This window comes from Rhincodon typus, chromosome 11 (assembly GCF_021869965.1).
Source record: "Rhincodon typus isolate 14 chromosome 11, sRhiTyp1.1, whole genome shotgun sequence".
Classification (NCBI taxonomy): domain Eukaryota; kingdom Metazoa; phylum Chordata; class Chondrichthyes; order Orectolobiformes; family Rhincodontidae; genus Rhincodon; species Rhincodon typus.
Genome location: NC_063342.1, coordinates 72,624,187 through 72,641,344, shown reverse-complemented (window position 1 = coordinate 72,641,344; position 17,158 = coordinate 72,624,187). Strand labels below are relative to the sequence as shown.

The 17,158-nt window shown below is 44.1% G+C and overlaps 2 protein-coding genes across 2 annotated transcripts in view; both read right to left on the bottom strand.

Annotated features, from left to right (window-relative positions):
- LOC109925926 overlaps positions 1–17,158 on the bottom strand; it is a 250,018-nt gene that overhangs the window by 104,786 nt on the left and 128,074 nt on the right. The window lies entirely within an intron of this gene.
- The window catches only part of grk1a (G protein-coupled receptor kinase 1 a), a 54,270-nt gene that overhangs the window by 3,000 nt on the left and 34,112 nt on the right, over positions 1–17,158 (bottom strand). The window contains exons 3-6 of the mRNA XM_048602613.1: positions 14,889–15,046; positions 11,775–11,858; positions 10,871–10,995; positions 5,272–5,473 (exon numbers count right to left, since the gene is read on the bottom strand). Coding sequence (XP_048458570.1) covers positions 5,272–5,473; positions 10,871–10,995; positions 11,775–11,858; positions 14,889–15,046 — 569 coding nt within the window. The remainder of the gene's footprint in view (positions 1–5,271; positions 5,474–10,870; positions 10,996–11,774; positions 11,859–14,888; positions 15,047–17,158) is intronic.

Here is a 17,158-nt window from a genome sequence, read left to right as displayed (position 1 = left end):
AACCGGGAATTCTTCCAGATTTCTGGTCCACTGCTCCTCAATCAACCACGCCACCAAAGGAAATTATTTAACTTGCTTCACGGTAGCTTGGTGTGTAAAATGTGGCTGTTGGGTTTTCTTATTCAGTCATTGAATGTAGACAGTGCTGGCTGGGCTAGCATTTATTACCCATCTCCATTTGCCATCAAGAGTGTGGTGGTGAGCTGCCTTTGAAATCCTGTAAGTAGAATCATGATGCCATTTGGGAGAGAGTTCCAGAATTTTGACCCAATGACATTAAAGGAATGGTGATATATTTCCAAGTCCGGGTTGGGAGTGGCTTGGAGGAGAGCTTGCAGTTGGTGTGTGCCCCTGAATCTGCTGCCCTTGTTCTTCTGAATGCAGTGGCTGTGATTTGGACGGTGCTATCTAAGGTTTGTATACGTAACAAATTATACTTAAAGGAATTTGTGAGTTACTTGAAACATTCCTCCGATGTTATATGAATAAAACATTTTATATTTCCCTTACACACAAGTACATTGTATTTGTATATATTTTTAAGAATGTTATTAAACTACTTGAATCAAACAAAAATGGCAGCAAATGTTCTTTGGTTTTTTTTATGATTTCAGGTGGGATTTTTTCCTGTCAGCATTTCTCTTTCAACCCAACTATGTCAACTGTCACAATGTCCACATCTTTCTTCAGCTAGAAGATAGATGGATGGGAGAAGTTAGGCTGCTTTCCTTGGAGTAGAGAAAACTGCAAGGAGATTTGATTTGAAGTATCTTAAAAATTACAAGAAGTGTGGATGTAGTAGAGTTAAACTGTTTCCACTGTAGAATGGTTGAAAACCACTGGGCACGGATTTAAGGTAATTAGGAAAAGAAACAATAGTGACTTAAGGAAAAACCTTCATGCGGTGAGTAGCTTTAAACAGCAACTTTCCTTACTGCACCTCTGTGTGGCTACCCTAAGTTTTTTAGTGTGCCCCTCTGCACCTATTCCTGGACCTTTGGAATGTTCTAGTCTACAACATTCAATTAAGGATGGCTGTTTACACTGGAAGACCAGCAAGTTGTGGGCAGACCAACATGCACCTTTCATTTGAGTAGATGCTCCTCGAAATGCGTTGGCTTTTGTGTTGTTTTTCTCTAGGAACAGCTCATAGATCCGAGTCCTGCATCAGAAAACAAAGACTACTGCAACTCTCTCCAGACCTTCTTTGTGAAGGCACATTCCAGAAAGCAATGTGCAACAATTGGGAGGTGCAGAGATTCTGGGTGTTCATGAAAGACCTGATGGGTAGTGCCCTTCACACCACCAGCCAAGCTATATCTGGGTGCTTCTTTGGAAGTGAGGTATTCTGCCAAATTGGGTTTGTAAGTTTGATCAGGGAACCAAACAACAGAATTAACCATCTCCTTTCCTGCAGGGCTTTGAGGATGTAATGCTGACCGTTGTTTGATGGACATGTGGTTTTTCTGTACTAACCTCTGCACAAAGGACACGAGCTGCGGTTAGGGCATTCAACAGCACTTAGGCTACACCCATCCTTCATAACTTCCATAGTGTGGCAGAGGCAGGTTGAAACAAGGCTGTCAAAGTCCATCATTATGTGAAATAGAGGAATGTGCAGGAGTCTGGCCAAGAAAAGATAAGAAATAGGAACAGGAGTAGGTTATTTGGCCCCCAAGCCTGCTCTGCCATACAACAGGATCGTGGCTGGCCCAATCCTCCTCACTTCCACTTTCCTGCCCTTGATTCTAGTACTGATCAAGACTTTTTCTATGTCAACCTAAAATATAAACAAGGACAATGCTCCTATAGCTCTGTGGCAAGGAGTTAGAGACTCTCAACCCTCTGAAAGAAGAAATTCTTCCTCCTCTCAGTCTTAAATTGACATCCCCTTAATTCTGAGACAATACTCTGGTTGTAGATTCTCCCATGAGGGGGAACATCCTGTAAGCCCTTAACAATCCAAAATGTTTCAATGACTATTCATTACGTTTAGAAGAACAAGGTAATCCTTCCATAGTAGGGATCATGTTCGTGGACCTTCTCTTTACCTCCAGTGAAATAATTTCTTGAATAAGGGGACCAAAGCCGCTTTCATATGTGGTCTCACCAGCACTTTGCGCAGTTGCAGTGAGACCTCCTGACTGTTATATGCTGACCCCCTTTGAAATAAAGGCCAGCATTCCATTGGCCTTCTTGATTACATGCTGCAAATTTCTGCAGTTCATCATCATCATCATCATCATCATCATCATCATCACAGCCCTTCGGTCCAACAAGTCCACACCGCCCCTCATGGCATCCCACCCACACCCATCTCTCATAACCCACCTAATCTACACACCCCTGGATAGCCAATCCACATAACCTGCACATCTTTGGACCGTGAGAGGAAACCCACGCAGACAGTTACTCGAGGGTGGAATTGACCCCAGTTCCCTGGCGCTGTGAGGCAGCAGTGCTAACCTCTGAACCACCGTGCTGCCATGCTTGTTTTATATCTTCATTTAAAAGAAAATTGGTCATTTGTTCACCCTTCCAAAATAAACAACTTTACAATTTTCCACATTTATACTCCATTTGCCAACTTTTTTGCCCACTTACTTAATCTCTCAATATAGTGTTTGTACCGCTCTCGCAACCTGCCATTCCACCTATTTTTGTGTCCTCAGCAAGTTTAGCTGCAACACGTTTGCTTCCTTCCATTACATCATGAATATATTTTGTAAACAGTTGCCATCCCAGCACTGATCCCTGTGGAACCTCACTGGTCACAGGGTGCCAACCTGAAAAGAACCTCTTATCCCTACTTGCTGTTTCCTGCTCATTAGCCAATTCTCTTCCACCAAGGGTTCCAAGTTGAATGGCCTCCTGTTCTGTAACCATTCAATGACTGTAATTACAAACTCTAGACACAAGATGGCTTTGTTCTGTTGTTTTATTCTGCCAGTGTAATCAGTTTTTGCAACAACATGACATTAGCTGATGGAAACTGTGGCAGTGGACCAGCAATGGTAAAATAAATACTGATGCTAACTTATCCTAACAAGTTAGATTACTGTTTTTCCTTTTCAGTAAATTTTACTAAAATATTGTAAGGCATTGTCAACATTCCCTAACACTAGACTGTGTAAACCATCTTCTATTTTATTTGGAGGTTGGAGATTGGTTATATCAGCAGGGATGCCATGTACAAACCCTGGATAGGAGGTGAAAAGTATAACCTCTGTCACCCTCATCCTGATGGCTACCTTTATGTCTGATTGTATCAAGCTGTGTATAGGTGCACCTAACAGCAAATTTTACTATGTGCCAAGGTTGTATCCGTAGGGCAGTATGAAAGATGGGTGCAGCTGTATTACTGCTGAATGCCTCAACGGTACCTCCTATCCTTTGTGCAGAAGTTAGTACAGGAAAACTACATGAGCCACATGTCCATCAAGCAGTGGTCAGCGTTACGTCCTCAAAGCCCTGCGGGAAAGGAGATGGTTAATCCTGTTGGTTGGTTCCCTGAGCAGACTTCCAAACCAATTTGGCAGAATGCCTCACTTCCAAAGAAGCACCTAGATATAGCTTGGCTGGTGGTGTGAAGGGCACTACCCATCAGATCTTTCATGAAGACCTGGAGTCTCTGTGCCTCCCAAATGTCGCACATCGCTTGCTGTGCCTTCACAAAGAAGGTCTGGAGAGAGTTGCAGTGGTCTCTTTTTTTTTTTCTGTGACACAGGACTCTGTGCTAAAAGCTGTTCCTAGAGAAACACAAGACAAAAGCCAACACACCTGGAGTAGCATCAACTCAATGAAAGGTGCACGTTGGCTGCCAAAACCTGCTGGTCTACCAGTGTAAAGAGCCATCCTTGACTGAATATTGTAGACTAGAACATTCCAAGGTCCGGGAATACGTGCTGAGGGGTGTATTAAAACTTGGGGTAGGCACACAGAGGTACAGTAAGGAAACGTTGCTATCCAAAGTTTCTCAGTCATAGTGTACCAAAGAACTGGTAGATTATAGAACCGCCCTCAGGCTATATGCTTAATACTGAATTAGATTGAGGCATCAACGTGATCAGTGGAGAACAGTTGTATTTAGCTGCATTTTACATAACATGCACTTCGAAACATCTTGTGAAATACTTTTAGATATTTTATGAATAAAATATATTTTTACAAACAAAAAATATGCTGTAAACCCACAGCAATGTGGCTAACTCTGAAATATCCATCAAGGCACTGAATTCTAATAAATCCAATGGAGTACATTGGCTGACCTAAGCATAGAACACGAATAAAACACAAACAGCCCTTTGACTCCTCATTGACAGGTTCCATAGCTCAGAAACTTGACACAGCAAAATAGTCGTAATATTTTATCTAAGATAACCCACAAACTTTTGGAAACATCTTACAGTGACCTGGTACTTCCAAAACCCAAACTATGTTGCTGCACGCAAGCATACATTCTTGACATCTTTGTCCTACCTTTGTTCTGAATGGTGCTGTTAATCTCAATTTATATAGTTATACAGCATAGAAACAAACCTCTCAGTCCAATTAGTCTATGCTAAACATGTTCCCAAGCTAAACTAATCCCACCTGTCTGCATTTGGCCCATATCCCTCTAAAGCTTTCCTATTCATGTACTTATCCAAATGTTTTTTAAACGTTGTAACTGTACCTGCATCCACCACTTCATTCATCACATGAACCACCCTCGGCAACGGTTGCCCCTATTTTTAAACCTTTCTCTTCTCACCTTAAAATATGCCCTGTAGTTTTGAACTCCCCTATCTTTGGGAAAGACCTTTGCTATTCACCTTATCTTTGCCCGTCATGATTTTACAGACTTCTGAGGTCACCCCTCAACTTCCTATGATCTGGTGAAAAAAGTCTCAGCCTATTTTTATAACTCAAACCCTCCATTCCCAGCAACATCCTGATAAATCTTTTCTGAACCCTCAAAAGTTTAATAATATTCTTCCTGTAACTGGACAACCAGAACTGCACACAATACTGCAGAAGAGGCCTTGCCAACATCCTATACAACCTCAACAGGAATCTTAGAGCCACCAATGAGTTTTGAAAAAGAAATTTTACTACCAAAGGTATTCAATCATACCTGTGTTCTTATTAAGAAAGCATGAATTTTATCCTCAGTTAATTCGTAAAGGACTGCTATTGATGTAGGAACAGAATTTGAAATATTCTGACATCCACAAGATGGATTCCACAAGACAGAGCAAATTTTTTTAAAAATCGATTTTTATACTTTACCAGCTTCAAGTTTTCTCCAGTTGATACTCTTGAAGAAGGCATGGGCCTTTATTTCATCACAACATTCATTCTTGAATCCAAGGCGCTTTTCAGGATCTTTCTCCAGCAAAGCCTCACAGAACAACTTGCTTGGTTCACTAAACTTGTTGCAGTAAGTCACTGGGTCATTCAAAATCCGCCGTTTCACCTCTTTGTTCTCAACCTGGTGACAGCACACAAAGGTCAAAACGAATGTACAGTACAGTTCATTGTGCCTGTCTTGACTCTTGATAGAGCAACCGACAGTTCCCAGCCCTGTTCTCCTTAACCATTGTCCTGTAATCTTTTATCCTTCAAATATTTGTCATACACTCTTTTGAAGGCTATAATCTATTCTACTTACCCAAACCTTTGAGGCAGATCATAACAATGTGCTGTGTTAAAAGCTAAGGTCTCTCATGTTACCTCATCAATCATCTCAAAACTGTGTCTTCTGGTTGCTGAACTGACATTGGAAAGATTTAGTGTATTATTTTCTCTATCAAAACCATTCAAGACCTCAAACCTTCCCCTAAAACCAGGGGATCAGCCCCAGTTTCTTCAGTTCCTCACAATAACTGAAGTGCCCTCGTATTGTTCAGCACTCACCAAGATTTTGGCATCCTTATTATAAGTGGTGTCCAGAATTGAAAACAATATTCCCAATGAGGTTTTAGGAATATCCAGAATTACTCCCTTGTCTTTGTATTCTCTTCCTATTTTCTTATCATCTTGTGACTGTATGGTGAATTTTACTAATATGAGGTTTCTGCTCACCAGCGTTTCTGTGTTATAGGGTTTCTGTGTAATAGAGTTTATGTGAAATATGTTTCTTTAGTGTTGCAGTTAACAATCTGAATGAACCTTTCAAACACAAAGTCATGACAGAGATTGTCTTCAACTGGAATGCACATTGGTACACTGTGTCTCCTGGCTCACCATGTCATTTACTTGCCAAGAGAGAACTCCTCACTGAGATGATAAAACTCGACTGAACTTATTCCAAATGCAGATGCTTGCCATCATATATTCTGTGGCATAGACGTGAAATTAGGGTTCTGTGTTTATTGTTTCTTCAATCAGGCTTTGGCCCCTACCATTTCAATCAAAAGAAATATACGATCATCATCAGCAAAGTGATGGAAATGGTTAATCATGGTGCTATCAAGCAGCTCTTGCTCAGCAATAACCTGCTCAGTGATGCCCAGTCCAGGTTCCTCAGGGCCACTCAGCTCCTAATCTCAATATAACCTTGGTTCAACCTTGGACAAAAGAGCTGAATTCCAGAGGCGAGGTGTGAGTGTCAGCCCATGACATCAAGGCTGCATTCGACCAAATGAGGCATCAAGAAGCCCTAGTAATACTTGCATCAATGGAAATCTGGGTAAACTCTCTGCTAGTTGGAGTCAGCCCTGGCACATGGGGATATGGTCACAGGTCAAATATCTTGGACTTGGAACATCTCTGTAGGAAACTGTCCCAAGCCCAATCATATTCAGCTGTTTCATCAATCAACTTTCCTCCATCATAAGGTCAGAAGTGGGGATGTTCGCTGATAACTACACAATTCGTAAGTCTTCAGATACAGAAGCAGTCTGTACCCCTATGCAACAAGTCCTAAACAATGTCCAGGCATTCACACCACACAAATGCTAGACAATAACCATTTCCAACAAGAGAGAATCTAACTATCTCCTCTTGACATTCACTAGTGTCACGGTTACTAAATTCCCACTATCAACATCTTGTGGTTTCCATTAACAGAAACTGAATTGGACTAATCTGGACCAGTCACATGAATACAGTGGCTACAAGAGCAGGTTAGAGGCAAAGAATCCTGTGGTGAATAATTCACCTTCTGACTCTATAAAGCCTGTCCACCGTCTACAAGGCATAAATCAGGAGAGTCATGGAATACTCCCCACTTTCTAGATAAGTACAACTCCAATAAAACAGAAGAAGTTTGACACCGTCCAGAAAAAAGCAACCTGCTTGATTGGCACCATATCCACAAGCATCCATTCCCTCCACCACCAATGCTCAACGGCAGCAGTGTATACCATCTGAAGAAATTTACCAAAGATCCTTAAGACAGTACTTTCAAAAACCACTCAAACCAGAAGGACAAGAATAGCAGATACATGCAAACACCACCTGCATGTTCACCCCTCCCCTCCCCTAAGCCACTCACCATCCTGACTTGGAAATGTATCATCATTCCTTCAGTATCATTGAGTCAAAATCCTGGAACTCCCTTCATAGCTGCTTGCTGAATGCAGTGGATTAAAGAGGGAGCTCACCACCATCAAGGCAGTTTGAGACGACCAATAAATGTTTGTCTTGCCAGTAATGTCCAAAGAACAAAGAAAATTACAGCACAGGAACAGGCCCTTCGGCCCTCCAAGCCTGCGCCAATCCAGATCCTCTATCTAAACCTGTTGCCTATTTTCCAAGGATCTGTAAATCTGCTCCCTGCCTATTCATGTATCTGTCTAGATACATCTTAAATAACACTATTGTACCCGCTTCTACCACCTCCGCTGGCAACGCGTTCCAGGCACCCACCACCCTCTGCATAAAGAACTTTCCATGCATATCTCCCTTAAACTTTTCCCCTCTCACCTTGAAATCATGACCCCTAGTAATTGAGACCCCACTCTGGGAAAAAGCTTCTTGCTATCCACCCTGCCTATACCTCTCATGATTTTGTAGACCTCAGTCAGGTCCCCCCTCAACCTCCGTCTTTCTAACATAAATAATCCTAATCTACTCAACCTCTCTTCATAGTTAGCACCCTCCATACCAGGCAACATGCTGGTGAACCTCCTCTGCACCCTCTCCAAAGCATCCACATCCTTTTGGTAATGTGGCGACCAGAACTGTACGCAGTATTCCAAATGTGGTCGAACCAAAGTCCTATACAACTGTAACATGACCTGCCAACTCTTGTACTCAATACCCCGTCCGATGAATGAAAGCATGCCGTATGCCTTCTTGACCACTCTATCAACCTGTGTTGCCACCTTCAGGGTACAATGGACCTGAACATCTGGATCTATCTGTGCATCAATTTTCCCCAGGGCTTTTCCATTTACCGTATAGTTCGCTTTTGAATTGGATCTTCCAAAGTGCATCACCTCGCATTTGCCTGGATTGAACTCCATCTGCCATTTCTCTGCACTCTCCAATCTATCTATATTCTGCTGCATTCTCCGACAGTCCCCTTCACTATCTGCTACTCCACCAATCTTAGTGTCATCTGCAAACTAGCTAATCAGACCATCTATACCTTCCTCCAGATCATTTATGTATATCACAAACAACAGTGGTCCCAACATGGATCCCTGTGGAACACCACTGGTCACAGTTCTCCATTTTGAGAAACTCCCTTCCCCTACAACTCTCTGTCTCCTGTTGCCAGCCAGTTCTCTATCCATCTAGCTAGTACACCCTGGACTCCATGCGACTTCACTTTCTCCATCAGCCTACCATGGGGAACCTTATCAAATGCCTTACTGAAGTCCATGTATATGACATCTACAGCCCTTCCCTCATCTATCAACTTTGTCACTTCCTCAAAGAATTCTATCAAGTTTGTAAGACATGACGTTGCCTGCACAAAACCATGCTGCCTATCACTAATAAGCCCATTTTCTTCCAAATGTAAATAGATCCTATCCCTCAGTATATTCTCCAGCAGCTTCCCCACCACTGACGTCAGGCTCACCGGTCTGTAATTACCTGGATTATCCTTGCTACCCTTCTTAAACAAGGGGACAACATTAGCGATTCTCCAGTCCTCCGGGACCTCACCCATGCTCAAGGATGCTGCAAAGATATCTGTTAAGGCCCCAGCTATTTCCTCTCTTGCTTCCCTCAGTAACCTGGGATAGATCCCATCCGGACCTGGGGACTTGTCCACCCTAATGCCTTTTAGAATACCCAACACATCCCCCCTCCTTATGCCGACTTGACCTAGAGTAATCAAACATCTATCCCTAACCTCAATACCCGTCATGTCCCTCTCCTCAGTGAATACCGATGCAACGTACTCATTAAGAATCTCACTCATTTTCTCTGACTCCTCACATTAACTTCCCTCCTTTGTCCTTGAGTGGGCCAACCCTTTCTCTAGTTACCCTCTTGCTCCTTATGTACGAATAAAAGGCTTTGGGATTCTCCTTAACCCTGTTTGCTAAAGATATTTCATGACCCCTTTTGGCCCTCTTAATTCCTCGTTTCAGATTGGTCCTACTTTCCCGATATTCTTCCAAAGCTTCGTCTGTTTTCAGTCGCCTAGACCTTACGTATGCTTCCTTTTTCCTCTTTGCTAGTCACACAATTTCACCTGTCATCCATGGTTCCCTAATCTTGCCCTTTCTATCCCTCATTTTCACAGGGACATGTCTGTCCTGCACTCTAATCAACCTCTCTTTAAAAGCCTCCCACATATCAAATGTGGATTTACCCTCAAACAGCTGCTCCCAAACCACATTCCCCAGCTCCTGCTGAATTCTGCTACAGTTGGCCTTCCCCCAGTTTGGCACTCTTCCTTTAGGACCACTATCGGCTTTGTCCATGAGTATTCTAAAACCTACGGAATTGTGATCACTATTCCCAAAGTAATCCCCTACTGAAACTTCAACCACCTAGCCGGGCTCATTCCCCAACACCAGGTCCAGTATGGCCCCTTCCTGAGTTGGACTATTTACATACTGCTCTAGAAAACCCTCCTGGATGCTCCTTACAAATTCTGCTCCATCTAAACCCCTAACACTAAGTGAATCTCAGTCAATGTTGGGAAAATTAAAATCTCCCATCACCACCACCCTGTTGCTCCTACATCTTTCCATAATCTGTCTGCATATTGTACCTCTATTTCACACTAGCTGTTGGGAGGCCTGTAGTACAGCCCCAACATAGTTCTGCACCCTTCCTATTTCTGAGCTCTGCCCATATTGCCTCACTGCTCCAGTCCTCCACAGTGCCCTCCTTCAGAACAGCTGTGATATCCTCTTTGACCAGTAATGCAACTCCTCCACCCCTTTTACCTCCCTCTCTATCCCGCCTGGAGCATCTATATCCTGGGATATTTAGTTGCCAATCTTGCCCTTCCCTCAACCAAGTCCTAGTAATAGCAATAACACTTCCCTGACCAAATGAATAAACTAAATCTTAGGCTGTCCTCTTCCAGTACTTTTTTGAGTGTGTTTTGCACTGTCAGAGGCACTACTTTTCAGGAGAATGTCACACCAAGACTGCGCAAGTAAGAATAAAACATCCTGCATGGCATTGTTGAAAGAAGGAGCATGAGTATCCTCTGAATGTCCTGAGGAATATATATCCCACACTAACTGACAGATGGGATGTTCCCTCTTATACGCTCTGCTTACTCTGTAACAAATCATCACAATTTCGGAATGGAAATCCAAACACGCCTATGATTCACTACTGCTGTATCTCATGGACTTTATTCAAAAAGTCCATGTGGTGAACAGTTTGAACTCAAGGTTTCTAGTTTCTTGATGACTGCATTCCTGATACAACTGATTCACTAAGGAATATCTTAAAATCTCCTTACTTGTTCCCCTCGATACCGGAATGGACCCTTGGCTGCGATCATCTCATACAATGTGACTCCCAGTGTGAAATAGTCGACAGAATAATCATATTCCAAACCTTTAAGCAACTCTGGTGCCATAAAACCTGAAATTTCCAACAAGTTGCATTGTTACCCTTTGCCAATGCTGAAATTCTGAACCAAAGACAGAAAACCCCAGAGACTCGAACAACTCTGCCTATCCCCACCCCTCCACTTCATACCAAACAGTTCAGCACCCTCAAGCCCATCCCACACCTTAACACCCACTTACACTGACCCCCATTCTCCCCCACTCACTCCCATATCAATAGATGTAGATGTGCATGTCTCCATCGCTTCTCTAACTCAGAGCCATCTCCTTGTACCTTTTGCTGACCCCCTTTCCCTCCAAACCGTACTCCTCCACAGTCCTTCTCTTCCCCTTTTCTCCTTCATGCTCTCCTATTCTCTCCTTCTTCCTCACCTTCTCCTCCTCCTGCCTTTCACCCTCTCTTTCTAGCTCTCTTCCCCCTCCATAACTCTCCCCTCCCTCTTTCTCTCCCCCCTCCCTTCCCTCCCTCCTCCTCTCGAGCCTCTCTTCACTTCCCCTTCCCGCCCTACATCTCTCCTCTTCCCCTTCTCTCTCCACCTCTCTATCTCTTTCTGTCCCCTTCATCCTCTCTCTCCTTGTTTGACTCCCTCCTTTCTCCTTCCTCCCCCTTTCCCTTCTCTTTCATCATCCTCCCTCCTCTCTCTCTCTTTCTCTCTCTGCCTCTTCCTGCTTCCTTTGCCTCTCCCTCCTCACTCTCTCTCCTCCTGCTCTCCCTATCCTTCCACCTCTCCATCTGGTTCCCCTGCTTTCACTTCACCTCATCCCCCTTCAGAGAGAAATTATAGGATGTACCTGGAGTTCCAGCATAGCCTTTGATCTTAGTTTGATCATCATCCAATTCCAAAGCGAGTCCTAGATCAGAGATTCTCACATGACCTGAAACATGACCGGTTACAACAGTACTGTCAAAAAAAACAGCCAAATTTTCTCACCGATTATAAGATACATTTCTCTACGTCCTGGGATCATTACATTATTACAATAAGAGTTTGGAAAGTTGTTTTCAGGTCTGTTCAGACTGTGCAGATAGCTAGGTGACTGGTAATCTGCTCAATGCAGATTGAACTAAAGTGTCCATTTCTGCCCTGTCTCAGCTAAGCTACTGCTGAAATACTCACCCCTGCCTTTGCCACCTCTAGACCTGATGTGCTTACATGGGTTTGTCAAGACATCCAAATGTTCCTTCAACAGCTATTCATTAACAATATAAACATGATGATGCTGCAGTAGCCATCTCTGCCTTAAGCTCATCTCGAATCCCTGCCTTTGTTCCCTCAAGACTTGATTATTCCAATGTAGTCCTGGCTGGACTCCTCCATTCTATCCTGTCTAACTTGAAATCATCTGAAATTCTACTGTCCACGATATAACGCAAACCAAATCCTTTTCACTGTCATCCCCTGTGCTTACCAACCTGCATTGGCACTTGGTCAAGCAAAGTCTTGATTTTAAAATTCTCATATTTGATTTTGAACCCCTGACTGTCCCTACCTCTATACCCACCTCAAGCCCCTGAATCTTCCATACCTACTGCAGCTTGTTGCTCCTCCTGCCAGGCGATCTGCTGTCATGGTGTGATCTGGGGCATCCTCACACATTCACTGGCATTCATCTGTAATCACTCTGCCAACATCGATTACCCAAATACAGCCCCTCTTACTGCTGCCCCCCACCTCCCCACAACTCTGCCCTCTTGATAAGCTCTGATCAAATGGCTGAAATGCTGACATTTTCTTTACTGGATGTCACTCTTAGATCTACAAATTCAAGATCCTCTTGTCTTAACTTATTTAAGAGCTAATTCCAGTTTCTTGTACATCACTAATTTTAATCCCTCTACAATTTGTGGCTGTGCTTTCAGTAGCCTGGGCCCCAAGCTTTGGAAATTGTAGCCCACACCTCTCTGCCTCACTACCTCGCTATATCTTCTTCCTACTATAAAACTCTCCTTAACCTGCCTCTTTGACCAAGCTCTTAATTATTACCTAAATATCTCTTTATGTGCCTCAGCTGAATTGTTTGACAATGCTCTGATGAAGTGCCCCATTTGGTGTGGTGGCTCTTACTTGGCTAAAGTGGGGCATCAATGTCCTTCTGTCTCCAGAGAGGCTTCAATGTCCTCAAATCTGAGCTGTGTCCTTGGAGGGGCATGGTAGAGATTTGGGCGTCTGTATTTTGGACATTTGGTGTGTGCTTGAATGATGAGGTCAGAGCTGGGATTGGTGGAGACTGTTGGCGTATCTGACAGTCATAAAAAAGGACCAGACTCTTCCTTTGGCCTTTGTCCCTGGAACCTATTTTCGCTCCTTTGTATGCTGGGCAGTTGACCCTCAGGAGAGATGTGCCCACACTTCCTTCATCATGTTGGGTATCCGTAGGGCTTTGGATGCCTAATAAATGAGTTCTACACAACCAAATATCACAAGAGCAGCCTCCCCTCTAATAGGGGCCAGTGTGGGGATTTGCAGATCCTCCCAGTCACAGCTGAGCTGATTCTCATGTGTCGGGATCTATTCAAAAAGGTGGTGCTGCTAGGTTGGTCAATGGTGTTGGTGCCCATGGCCAAATTCAACACATTCACCAGGTTGACTGATACCCTAAAAGACTTAGGTTGGTGGCAGGCAGGGAGAAAATGATCAGGAACCCGGGCCACTCCAGTCTGGGGCATGAGTGGCTACACCAACCCTCACCCTTAACCTTAATCCTGAATCCCCACCCTCAGCCACAACCCACAACACCCACCCTCAACATCTGCCCTCAACCACAACCCTCAGCCTCTACCCTCAACCTCCATCTTAAACCTCCACCCTCAACCCCCATCCTCAATCCCAACCCTCAACTTCCACCCTCAACCCACACCCTCAACCTCCATCCTCAACCCCATCCTCAATCCCAACCCTCAATCCCTAACTTCAACCTGCATTCTCAACCCCTACCCTCAACAACTACCCACAATTGCCACACTCAACCTCCACCCTCAACCCACACCCACGAATCCCACCCTCAATTTAACCCTCAAACTCCATCCCTCAGAGCTATAAACCCCTGCCTGCAACTTCACATCCAACTACCCACCTTCAAACCCATCATCCCTTTTCCCTCAGTCCCCAGTCCTATTGCCCTCTTATCCCCTCACCCTCAGTCCCCAATCTGCTCTCCCTCCAAACCTCTCACCTTCCAATCACCTCAATTTCCAATCCCCTCACTCTTAGTCCCCAATCTGCTCACCCTCTGATCCCCTTACCCTCCAACCCTCACCTTCAGTCACTGTTCCTTCACCCTCCAATCCAATGCAAAGCTGGAGTCGAGAAAAGTAAAGAGGATGTAAGTGTAGTCACCAGGCTTGTCCGCAGCCTTGCTGGAGAAACTGGAATCAGGGGACACAGTTTCAGAATAAGATGGAGATGAAGGGGAATATACTCTCTCAGAAGGTCATTAACTTTGGAATTCTCATCCCCAGAGAGCAGTGGGAGGCTGGTCATTGACTATATCCAGAATTGAGTTACACAAGGTTTGATTGCTAAGCGAGTCAAGAGTTATGGTGGAGGGGGAGGAGGGTAGCGACAGGTAGATGATCTTGAGGCCACAATTGGATCATCCCTGATTTTATCGGATAGTGGACCAGGCTTGATGGGCAGAATGGACTACACCTGCTCCTCATTCTTGTTATATTTTGTGGTAATTGTAACTGTGCTGAGCTGAATCACTCCTCCACAGTGACACTCATTGCATGTGGACTCAAACTTCAAGCACACTGTCCAGTTATATCAAATGTGACATGGCAGGGCACAATCAGAAAACTAGAGCAGCTACACACCCCTGAGAGACTCCTTCTGATTCAAACAGAACAACGCCCCCCACTCTCCAAACCTAACCATCCCCCTTCACTCAACTCCCACAGCTCACCCTCATTGTCGAGTAGCACATTCTCTGGTTTCAGGTCCCGGTAGATGATCCTGGATTGGTGAAGATGTTCCATGCCACACACAATCTGAGCTGTGTAGAAACAGGCTCTTTCCTCACTAAAACCTGGATTGTTCTCATCAACATTGTAAATGTGATATCTGGAGGGAGAGGGAATGATATGAGTCTCACCATGGAGTTTAATTTGACTAAGCAATCTTCAAACACAGTGAAATGTGGGTGTCACTGACTGGGCACAAATTTATTGCCCATCAATAATTGCCCTTTGGAAGCTGGTGGCGAGCTGCCTTCTTGAATCATTGCAGTCCATGTGCTGTAGGTTGGCCGATAATGCCCTTAGGGAGGGAGTTCTAGAGTTTTGACCCACTGACAGTGAAGTCATGGCAATATATTTCCAAGTCAGAATGGTGAGTGAATTGGAACGTAATTTGCACAGGGTGCTGTCCCCATGTATCAACTGCCCTTGTCCCTCTGGATGGAAGTGGTTGTGGGTTTGGAAAGTGCTGTTGGAGGAACCTAAAATAAGACCTTCGCAAATTATACATTGTAATGAAGAAACTGAACAAATCCTTTAAAATGAAAAAATGTAACATTGGGTTAATTTTTGGAGCAACAAACTTGAAATAATGAGAAGTTATCTCAATATTACATAGAGCACGCTGAGTACTGCACATAATTCTAGACTCTGGTATTATTATGAAATGGATATTACAGTAAACGTGGGAAAACTTTACAAAGGCGAAATCAGAACTGAGATATTATCCTTATCTGAAACATTTAATAGTTTGGCAATCTTCCTCATTGACTATTGGACTAGTAATATAAATACTGTGGTCAGAGGCTGGGAATCCTGTAGTGTGTATCTCCATAAAGCCTGTCCGCCATCTACAAGGCACAAGTCAGGAGTGTGATGGAATACCCCCAACTTGTCTCGATGGGTGCAGCTCCAACAACACTCAAGAAGCTTGACACCATCCAGGACAAAGCAGCCCGCTTGATTGGCACTACATCCACAAACATCCACTCTCTCCACCACCGATGCTAGTAGCAGCAGTGTGTACTACCTATAAGATGCCCTGCAAAAATTCACCAAAGATCCTCAGATAGCATCTTTCAAAGGTGCTGGGTGAATACATTTATATCCTGTTTACTTTTTTGAACACCTGCTTTGCATTGGATTGGAGGGTCAAGGGATCAGGGACTGAGGGTGAGGGATTGGAGGGAGAGAGGTTTGGAGTGTGAGGGGATTGGGGACTGAGTGTGAGGGATTGGAGATGGACACCTTCTCAAGGGCAACTAGGGAGGGCAGTAAATGCTGGCCCAAACAATGATGCCCACATTTTCTATAAGAAGATTTTTTTAAAATCCTGCCAAGTTGTTGGATTTTTTTATTCCACTTATCAAAATGTATCTCCTTACCTCTTTTTATGAGGAAATTACCCCCAACCTGAAGTATTTTTATATCTTCTTGTATTTTGTCAGAGTCTTCCTTAAGTGTCAAAAACAAAGTTGCTGGAAAAGCTCAGTAGGTCTGGCAGCATCTGCGAAGGATAAAACAGAGTTAACGTTTCGGGTCCGGTGACCCTTCCTCAGAACTGATAGCGGCTGGGAAAACATCAGTTTATATGTAGAAAATAGGGAGGTGGGTGGGGTAGGGAGTAAACGATAGGATAGAGCCCAAAGAGAGAGAGACAGTCGGACAAAGGAGTTGCTAACGATGAGGCTGGGAGCATGAATAGTTGTTAATTGGGACTGTTAGTGACTAACAACAGGGGGTGTGTAGTGGCAGGCTATGTGGTAACAAAGCCTGGTGTGTGGGGTGGGGGGCTGGGACATGGGAGAGTTTAGGCCCTAAAATTATTGAACTCAATATTGAGTCCGGAGGGCTGTAGGGTCCCCAAGCGGAAAATGAGATGTTGTTCCTCCAGCTTGCGTTGGGCTTCACTGGAACACTGTAGCAAGCCAGAGACAGAGATGTTGGCCAGGAAGCAGGGTTTTGCATTGAAGTGGTAGGCAACAGGTAGTTCAAGGTCTGTTTTGCGAGTAGAAGTAAATGTTCTGCAAAGCTGTCGCCAAGTCTACGCTTTGTTTGCCCAATGTAGAGGAGACCACATTGTGAGCAGCGAATGCAGTAGACTACATTCTGGGAAGTGCAGGTGAAGTGTTGCTTCACCTGGAAGGTATGTTTGGGCCCTTGGATACTTGGGAGGGAGGAGGTAAATGGGCAGGTGTTGCACCTTCGCCGGTTACAG